Source organism: Trichechus manatus, unplaced genomic scaffold (genome assembly GCF_000243295.1).
Source record: "Trichechus manatus latirostris isolate Lorelei unplaced genomic scaffold, TriManLat1.0 scaffold00062, whole genome shotgun sequence".
NCBI lineage: Eukaryota > Metazoa > Chordata > Mammalia > Sirenia > Trichechidae > Trichechus > Trichechus manatus.
This window is the reverse complement of record NW_004443998.1, coordinates 8845206-8855387: the sequence shown is the minus strand read 5'-3', so window position 1 is coordinate 8855387 and position 10182 is coordinate 8845206. Positions and strand designations below refer to the sequence as shown.

Genomic DNA, 10182 nt, shown 5'->3' with positions numbered 1-10182 from the left:
CTTAAAGACTAACTATGGAATGAAAGGAGAGAGGCGTAAGAGGGTGAGGTAGGGGTAGGAAAACAAGACTATTCTTGTGTGATGCATTTAAATGCATGCCAGTAAATGGTGGGGTGTTAAGAGACGAGAATGAAAATTAAGTGCTAGCAGTACCAAAAAGATTGAAAAATCACCTTGTGCGTGGGGAGCTTAGGGTAGCTTCATACAGGAATCAAGACTCTGAGGACTATCAGAAGGTGGATATTTGAAGACTGAGCACCTGGGAATTCCATATTTGGAAATACAAATGAGAACTAAGAGGATAGGAGGGAGGATGAACTGGGATGGACGTGAAGGAGAAAAAGCTGGACTGGTAGGTGGGGTGGATCGTGATGACCTCAAATGCCAGGGTGCAGGAGCCAAACGCCTGGATGGGAAATCCATGTCATGAAAGAATGATTTTGGAGGAAGTGTCTCAGCTTATTAAAGCTGGCTCTGAGGATACCACAACTTCCTACAGGCCTCCACCTTGTTCCCCTGGTAACAGGAACTAGGGCCACCTGGACTGATGCCCACACAATATCATCTCTTCAAGAGAACTGAACTTTTCTTGGGAAATAAGGGGGTATGGTGAAACCACAAGGCACCCTCAGAAACAGCCTTCATGATTGCCGTGACACAAATGACGTATGATTAACAGCATGGACTCATATGGTTTTTGTCGTATGGTGCCTTGGGACTCATGTTCCTGAATGAGACATCACCACAGCAGATAGGATGATAAAGCAAGCACTAGGTTACAAGATGTCTTGACCCATAAATCCCTTTTCAAGTGATGAGATCAAGACTGGCTTGGCAGGACTGGGGCAAAGCTTCCAAGACCTTTTCCTTCAAAGCTTCTGGTGAACACAGAATCACCATGAGGGGGACTTTCACTAGAGAGCTTGATCCACCCGCCTGTTTCTTGGGCAGAAACCCACTTTCCCTCTTCTGTTTTAATGCCACATGTGTCAGGGAGTTATGCAGAAGCCTATTCTAGTGTGAACACTTTCTCCTCAGCTTCTGGCTCATGGCTACAGAGCCTGTGGGTGTGGCTAGGGTGCTGGAGCCACAAGGCCTTTAGAAGGGGAGAGGGTAGCAGGTGGTGGTGCCTTTGGGAAGAGAAGGACTTTAAATGCAGGTATTCCAATGATTTATTCATTTACCCCATTGTATTGTGTGCATCCCCTGCCGCTCTCTCAATCCTTTTTTGGATGAGGCTGTGTATGACCTTAAGCACAGGTTTTATGCGTTCTTAAAAAAAATAAAAAGGTGCAATGGTGTTGATAGGTCAAGACCTAGAAGGGGAGGAGGACCCTAGAAAAACTAACTGTAACTAGGACTTCGGTTCTCAAACAGCATATTTTAATGGGGCCTGTGACATGGCGGGAGACGCAAAGAGCAAGTGAGTTGTTGTTGTTAGGTGCTGTGGAGTCGGTTCCGACTCATAGTGACCTATAGGACACCGTAGAATGGCCCCATACATAGTGTTTCCCAGCAGTGGCTGGTGGATTTGAACCGCCGACCTTTTGGTTAGCAGGCAAGCTCTTAACCACTGCACCAGCAGAGATCCAAGTTAGGGCAAGTGAGTTAGCAGCCAGATATTTGGAAACGTCTCCAGGGTGAAGGGTAGATTCATGCACAGGTGGGCCGGAAGTGTGGGTCCGAGCATTTCCAAGCATCGCAGGATAATGTGAGCGCTAATTTTGCTTTGGGAGCCCCATGAAGCTCCCTATTTTGAGACTGAGGATGGTCCCTGGGAATGATAAAGAGCTCTCACGCTTTCTTTATGCTGACAGGGCCAAAGACCTCAGGTCAAACTATTTCAAGACGAGGGAGAGAGCTAAGAATGGATGCTAGCTATCTCTTTTCCTTCATTCCAAACACCACGGACGCCCTACTGACATTTTGATTTTAACATAAAATCCTCAGGGGTGGATAAGGTTTTAAGTGCTTCCAGAGTGTTTCATTTGTGCAGGCCCAGTGGAGGCTCTTGCCTAGGAATCCTAAGGAAGAATTTCGCTTCCATCTCCCTCCAGGCTAGGGGTGTTTGAGTTGCAGCCCAGGATGTCACCAAAATACCACCAGTGAAGGACTCATCTGTCTGTTCACCCACCCACCCGTCACCTATCCTACCAGCTAACAATTTTTTTTTTTGAGTGCTCACCATGTGGCAGGTTCCACGCCGTGTACTTGAGTTACAACAATGAATAAAACTGTCCTTACTGTTGTATGTCTGTGTGTTGGAGGTATGGGAGACAGATGAAACAAGAATAGCAAAGCTTTGATAATTGCTGCAGCTGGGTGATGTGTACTTGGGGGTCCATTATACTATTCCTTCGACTCTTCGGTATGGTTTTCCTAATAAAGTTACATAATAAACTGTTCGTTGTCTCAAGTAAGGGAGCTAGAACGATAGATGGTATTAGTGGCACAGAAGCCCCTGGGCGGGGAAGTGGTCAGAAAATACCTCCTGGCAGAGGATAATCCTGTTTTCTAGAAACCCTTGCTCAGATTGTTAGGAAGTCAGAAATTACAAAGGCCATCAGGTGTGGGTTGGGAAGTGTCATGGGTCAGGAGAGAGGAACTAGCTGTCGCCACATCATCATCTCTACTTACCCCACTTTTCCTTCCCATTTGCTAAAAGTCAGGAATTCAGATTCAACCAACATTTCCAGAGCACACCTACTATGTGCTGAGTTCTGTACAAAGGCCTCAGTTAGATTACACCTGCACCATTCTTATAGAGGAGGGAACTTTGAGCAAGTCACTTGACCCCTCCGAGCTGACTCAATTTCTCTACTTATAAAAAGGGTACAGTAAGACCTTGTAAGGTTGTAGTAAGGATCAGAGACCCTGACTGTGAAGATCCCAGCACCAAGCGAGAGCTCCGTAAATGGCAGCCATCATTCTTCTGGACCAAGTGCGGGCGCATCCTCCGGGGCGCGCCTCCCGCGGGGACCCTGGGGACAGGCCGGGCCCGCCCCCGCCGTGCCCGCGACAGGTGGCTCAGCATCTTGGTGCCCACGCCTGGAAGCGAGCGGGGAGCGCGGGCGGGTTGGATGACCAAGGTCTTCCCTGGAGGATCAGCCGCCCCTCCTTCCAGGCGCGCGGCGCAGGTGAGGTTTCCGGCCCAGGCCACGGGGACAGCGACCTTTGGAGAGGTCGAGGCGGAGGGCGCAGACCGCGGCCGGGAAGGGGTTGCTAGGGGATCCCTTCCCCCGCTCAGGTTCGCCCGGGGGCCAGTCCCGGCTCCCGGGCCCGCCGGCTGCGCGTTCTGCGGCTGCGAAAACCCGGAGAGGCGGATCGGAGCGCGCTCCCCGCGCTCACAGCCAACTCCTCCGCGGTCCGGCCGCCGAGCTGGGCATGCTCAGTGCGGCCGCCGCGCCGCCGTCCGCCAAGTAGGAAGCTCGCGCTCCCGGGCCTTGGGGGCGAGAACGCCGGCGGCGGCGAGCCGGCGTCGCCCGCCGGCAAACTTCGCGGCGTCGCCGGAGCTCGCCCAGACGTGACGGATCCCTCACAGATCAAATCAAATCCAAATCCCCAATCCCAGCCGGAATCCTGGCGGCTACGGCTGCCGGAGCGCCTCCGCGGCCGGCCCTGCCCGCTAGCCGGTGACCAACAGGTAAACTGTTGGCGGGGGGCAGGGAGGTAAACTGTTGGGGGGCGCTGCGGCCGGGGGAAGGCGGCGGGCTGGAGGAGCCCGAGACGCCCGCGGGCCGGCTGCCCACTCCTGCGCTTACAGCCACCCCTCCAGCCCCTGGAGGGGCAGCAAAGGGTTAAGCCGGCCCCGCGCCACCGTGAGCACGGCCCCCTCCAGCCGTCGCTGCTGCCGCGACCGCCAGCAGCGCGCCTCGGCGCCTGCCCGGAGCTGCCTGGGGGCACCCGAGCCGCGGACGCGCCACCGGAGCCCAGCAGGCTCCAGGAGGCACCGGCCGCGTCCCTGCCGCCCGCATCCCTTTCTCCCCCGCCTACTCCAGGTCTCCTTTCTCCGCACCGGCCCGGTTCGCGTCCAGGTGGCTGGGGTCTGCGGCGGGGGAAGGGTCCCTGCGAAGGAAGAGGGGCGGGGGCGGGCCGCTTAGCAGCCTCCTCCCGGGAGAGTAGAGCCACCCTCGCCTTGGGCGAGCACTTGAGCCACCTGCCTAGGCGCCCAGAAAAGTTTTTTTTTCCCTCCGGTGCCCCTCCCCCACTCCAGCCCAGCGCCCGGCTGGGGTGGGTTTGGGTCCATTGGTGAAAAAAGTCACACGTTCCCATCAGCTGCTCCTCCCCCTGGGGACAGGGTGGGAGGAAGGGAGGCGGGCGCCGCGGAGCACCCGGGCAGATCTCCAGCCCCGCGGCCGCCGGAATAGTGCGTCCCGGGGCTGAGCGCAGCGGGTACCCGCCGGAGGCTGTCCCCATCAGTGCGTGTCTGCGTGTCGGGCAGCGGCTGCATCTAACCTGCTTTATTCCTGCCTGCAGCGCCACGGCGGGCGAGCGAGCGAGGAGGGGGAGCGAGGGAGTCTGTCTGCAAAGTGCTGCTCCCTGGTGCTCAGAGGCGGCTGCTCCAGCTCCAACTCTCATTCATTTCGCCGGGTTAACATGAGAGATCATGGCCGCCTTCGGGCTTCTCAGCTATGAGCAGAGACCGCTGAAGCGCCCCCGGCTTGGGCCGCCCGACGTCTACCCGCAGGACCCCAAGCAGAAGGAGGTAAGGACGCCCGCGGCCTCCCCGGCACCCAGGGCCGCGCTCCGCAGCGCTCACCCGGGGCCAAGTTGGCTCATCGCCGGCGCTACGGGGGAGGGGTCGGGGAGGGGGCTGGAGGCGGAGGCCGGACTGGGGGGCTGGGGGACCCCCAGCGGCAGAAACCGAGCAGCTGTCAGCCCTCGCGTTCCACTGGGGCGGTCTCTCTCCCGGTGCCGGGTCGCACCCCCGCTGCCGGGCCTCGCACCGCACCGCTGGGCGCTTCTCGGGGTTTTTCCTGGCTGGAACCCTCCTGCTCGCTCTCCCCCGCTTCTGCCTTCTTATTTTCCTCCCCGCAGTTTCGGTAAATCCTCGTAAACTTTTTTGAAAAATGTTGGAATGCAGTTCATCCGACACCGAGGTCTTGCGTTTTGTGCCAGCTGAGCAGGAAAGTGGGGGAGGACGCGCGGGGGGATGGGGTCTACTGTCTCAAAATTTCCAGTTTGTAATGGAAGTCATTTTTATCGAGATGATGTAAATATTTAGCTCTCTGAACGTACTTCTGTATCTCCTCTTCCCTTAAAAAAAAAAAAATCAATATTAAAGAGAAACACTGATTTTCGTCCCTAGAGGCGATTGGCTTAGTCGCTGTAGGCTGTTTTGTATATGTAAAAGCAGGCGGGTTACCTTGGAAGGGACTAGGTCCCAGGATTGCTGATTTCTTTGAATGAAATTAATCGGAGAAACCTTGACTCTTGCACCAGATACCACCAGCTTCAATGGTTAGGGTAACCATGGCATTTTGTAGTCGTGTGTGTTTGTCAGGAGTTAACAAGTAATTATGTAACAACTTTTCAGTTATAGTGATCACCCTTGGCTACTCAACATGCCGAGGGACTTGCTAGTTTTTTTTTGTTTTCTTCTTTAGATCACCTGCTACCCACCTTACTTTCAGAGTTTGCAGCGGACCCCATTCTCTGCTTTCTTTAGCTGAACACAGACTAACCACATTTCAAAAACTTATCTTTCTGGGAACTAAAACTCTTTATTAAAAAGTTTACTGGCCCACTGACATCACAGAAAGGGTGTTATGGATAAGGAAAGGAGGGGGCCTTCCAACTTCTGTTTTGATAAATATATCAGTTTCAATAATAGAGGAAGAATGCTTGTTCTGGTTAAACTGTTTTGTTAGGGTGTTTGAAAAAAGAAGGAGCAATAGCTTTCAGGGGGTTAGCACATTAGACATGTCTGAGCATCAGTGGAGTATTTCAGATTGAAGCTGGGAAGGGTTTCTAGGTGGCTCACGGCAGTGGCTTACCATGAGGATAGGTGAGTTTGATGAGGTTTTGTGGATTTCTTCCCCATCCATTTCTCTCCCTACTACTACACAGACTTAGAATGAAATTCATTGCTAAGGACGAAGAGTAAAGAAAGTGAGTAACTTAAAAATTATTGGCAGGAAATTCTTAAAGCTTTGGTGGAGGCGGGATGTTCATGGGCTGATCTTTATCATCTTGCCACATCTTTCCAGAAGACAGCATAGTTGATGACATCTGTCTCCTTGTGGGATGGTGGCCTGGGCTGCTACATGGGTTTATTTAGCATTCATTATTCAGTTGATGCTCATTCAGGATTGGGACCTCTATGATTCTGGAAAGAATAATTTTGGATTTCATGATATTATAACATTTTATAGAATTTTGGACTGGAAGTGATCTTAGAGGGTACTTTTTGTAACTTCCTTTTTGACAAAGGGAAACCAAGGCCCTGGAAAGCTGATGTGTGTGGTGAATAAGCAGAGGAGTTGGATCACCAAACGAGTATTTATGTTAAAACCAATGCTGAGTTGAGGATGATTTATGCTAGATTACATTGTTCTGATGTTATTTCCTGTCCTCAATGCAACCAGAGTTTTCTCTGTTTTGAGCAGAGTCGGAGTTACGTGTGGTAGGAGCCCAATATGGCTGCAATGTGAACAGGTGCTTGGCTGTTCTTGGTGGTATTCAGTGAGCAGAGTGTGTCCCAAGCTTCAGTTATTTATGCACCTCCCTCAAGAGTTCTGCCCCATCACTGTACCACCTGTATTTGCATTCTGATGTTTTCTTTAAATTACCAAAACAAGCAGACGAACAAACACATTGCCATCGAGTCGATTGTGACTCATAGAGACCCTATAGGACAGAGTAGAACCTTGCCCCGTAGGGTTTCCAGGGAGCTGCTGGTGGATTCAAACTGCTGACCCTTTTTGGTTAGCAGCTGAGCTCTTAACCGCTGTGCCACCAGGACTCTTTGTTTAAATTAACTTTTAAAAAAACTTCTGTAGGCAGTAATACACATGAAAGCAATGGATTTGATATATATCCATCCCCCTGGGTGGCACAAATGGTTAAGCAATTGACTACCAGCCGAAAGGTTGTCACTATGAACCCACACAGAGGCACCTCGGAAGACAGGCCTGGCAACCTGCTTCTGAAAGGTCAAAGCCTTGAAAACCTTATGGAGCAGTTCTACTCTGCACCCATGGGGTCACCATGAGTTGGAACTGACTCGAGGGCAACCATAACCAGCAACAATATAAAATTACAGAACGATATAAATAACCCTTTAGCCTGGGATTAGGAGGGTAGACTCTGGAGCAAGTCTGCCTCGTTTGAATCCTGGCTCTGCTGTTTACATACGATGTATTCTTCCCATGCCTCTCTTTCCTCCCGTGTAGAGTGGGGATGATAATACTACCTACCCCATAGGGTGGTTGGGAGATTACATAGACAATACATGTAAAGTGCTTGGAATAGAGTGGCAGGGATTTAACTCCCAAATATTTGCTGCTGTGAGCTACTGTCTGGGCTGGCTCTTTTTCATCATTCAGGTCTCAGCTGAACGAGCATCTCAGAGAGGCCCTTCCGGTATAAGTATATAATTTGTAATTATTATTTGCATGTTGCTGACCCCACTAATGAGTCAGTTTCAGGAGAGCAGGGACAAAGTCTGTTTCAGTCATCACTGAAGTACTTGGCTCCTAGTCTAGTTAGTTCCTGGAATGCTGAGGGCACAGATATTTGTAGGAATGTATGAATGAAAGTGGGAATGAATGAATAAAAAACAGGAACTCTGATGCCTGAGGGATCTTGGGCAGCATCTCAATTGAGGCAGACAGGATCCTTGATGCTGACATCAGCCTTGGAGGCTCCAGGGCTGAAAGTGACAGTAAACCCTAGAAGTCTAAAGGAAGAGGTGCTTAACTCTGTGGTAGAAGAGACACAAACAACTAAATAGTAAATGTGGTTGTAGTGACCCCATGTGACAGCAGAACCGCCCTATAGGGTTTTCTTGGCTGTAATCCTTCCAGAAGCAGATCACCAGGTCTTTCTCCTGCGGAGCCTCAGGGTGAGTTTGAATTGCCAGTCTTTCAAGTAGCGCCTGAGCACTTAACCAGTTGTGCCACCAAACCTGTTGCCATCGAATCAGTTCCGACTCATAGTGACCCTATAAGACAGAGTAGAACTGCCCCACAGGCTTTCTAAGACTGTAAATCTTTACGGAAGCAGACTGCCACACAGGAGCCACTGTGGGTTCAAATCGCTGACCTTTCGGTTAGCAGCTGAGCACTTAACCACTGTGCCACTAAACCCATTGCTGATGAGTCAGTTCGACTCGTAGCCACCTTATAGGACAGAGTAGAACTGCCCCATGGGGTTTCCAAGGAGCGCCTGGTGGACTTGAACTGCCGACCTTTTGGTTAGCAGCCGTAGCTCTTAACCACTAGGCCACTAGGGCCCTTTAAATAGTAAATACCTTCAGGGAATCAAAGTAGTTAGAAAAATGGGTTGGGGCAATGGTGGGATTTCCAGGCATCAGGAGCCATAGAGCCCCACCAACAGAGTCCAGGGGTGGGGAGGGAGTGGTGTGGTGTGCAGGACGGGCTGCTCAAGGACAAGTAGAGCGTGATTTGGGACGGGGGTGGGGTGGGGGCATCTACATGTGGACAACCCAGGCCATTGGTTCTCCAACTTCAGAGCATGTCCGAATCACCAGGAGGGCTTGTTAAAACACACGTTGCCAGGCCCCCTAGATTCAGTAGGTCTGAGGTGGGGCCCCAGAATGCACATTTCTAACAAGATCCAGGGTGATCTGGGGATGTTGGTGTATGACCCCATTTTGAGAACCCTGACCTAGGAATTGAAGGCGTTCAATCCTGCAGGGGCTAAAGAGTCCTCGTGACCCAGGCCGGGCTGAATTAGGCTTCTCATCTGGCTGAAGTTGCAGTAGATGGGTTTAGCTGCCACCTCAGCTAAGGGTGGTGGGCTTCCCCAGAAGATGTGCTCTCTCTTAGCTCGGGTCTAAGGAGCTGAGTCAGGAAGCTTCAGTCTCTCTCAGCTGGTTTTCCATCATACTTGAATAAAATCCAGACCCCTCACCTTGGCCTTCAAGGCCCTTCCATCCTGGCCCTTGTCGACCACAACCACTGCCTGGCGGCAGCAGACAGCCTGCCTCTGAGTTCTGGCTCTGCCATTTACTACCTGTTTGCCTCGGATTCCTCCCCTGTGGAATGAGGTTCATACTTGTTCTTACTTTACGGGGTTGCAGGGAAGATTAAATGAGCTCCTGTGCTTCCATCCATGCCTGGTGCACAGACCGTGCTCGGTACATGTCAGCTATTATTAGTATAGCCACTCCTTTGTCAAAGGAGCCCGTGGCTTCCTATTGTACTTACAGTAACACCCACAAGACCCTGCCCTTCCAGGTCTGGCCTCTGGGCCTCAGGCCCCCCCTTCCTGACCCTTCACTGTGGGTGGGACGCCTCTCTTCTTCCCACAGGCCCAGCTGGTTTGTGTCTTGGTGCTGGACCCTTGCTCGTCGCCCCAGCCATGTTTCCCACGAGCTCTTAGCTCAGGGACTCCCCTGTGGGGAGGCCTTCCCTGTAGCCCATCTCCCCTCACCCTTGTTCTTCTCAGGCGCTGTCCTGTCTGTTTTTGACTCAAAGCGACCATGTGACAGAGTAGCACTGCCCCATAGGGTTTCCTAGGCTGTAATCTTTTTTTTTTTTTTTGGCTGGTCAAAAAGAAGCTGTATTTTTAATAAGTGTTCATAGATTATATTCCAAAAAAAAAAAAAAAAAACTGCAGCAAACCACGTTTCCACCAGGGCTGTATGATAGTATCTCTTCCCTGAGTCTCTCTTCCAGCAATCTGCTATACTTTTTAAATTTTTGCCAGTCAAATGAGCCAAAAGTGGTTATTTTCATTTTCTTTTTTTAATTATTGTACTTCAGATGAAGGTTTATAGAACAAACTAATTTCTCATTGAACAATTAGTACATACATTGTTTTACGACATTGGTTACCAACCCCACAACATGTCAACACTCTCTCCTTCTCAACCTTGGGTTCCCCATTACCGGCTTTCCTGTCCCCTCCTGCCTTCTCGTCCTTGCCCCTGGGCTTGTGTGCCCCTTTAGCCTCGTTTTGTTTTATAGGCCTGTCTAATCTTTGGCTTAAGGGTGA

At 51.4% G+C, this 10182-nt stretch overlaps 1 protein-coding gene across 1 annotated transcript in view; it reads left to right on the top strand.

The window, feature by feature from the left end:
- Nucleotides 1-4598: 4598 nt before the first annotated feature.
- Nucleotides 4599-10182, top strand: part of MED12L (mediator complex subunit 12L) — a 359000-nt gene continuing 353416 nt past the window's right edge. The window contains 1 exon segment of the mRNA XM_023733846.1: nt 4599-4705. Coding sequence (XP_023589614.1) covers nt 4607-4705 — 99 coding nt within the window. The 5' untranslated portion in view covers nt 4599-4606.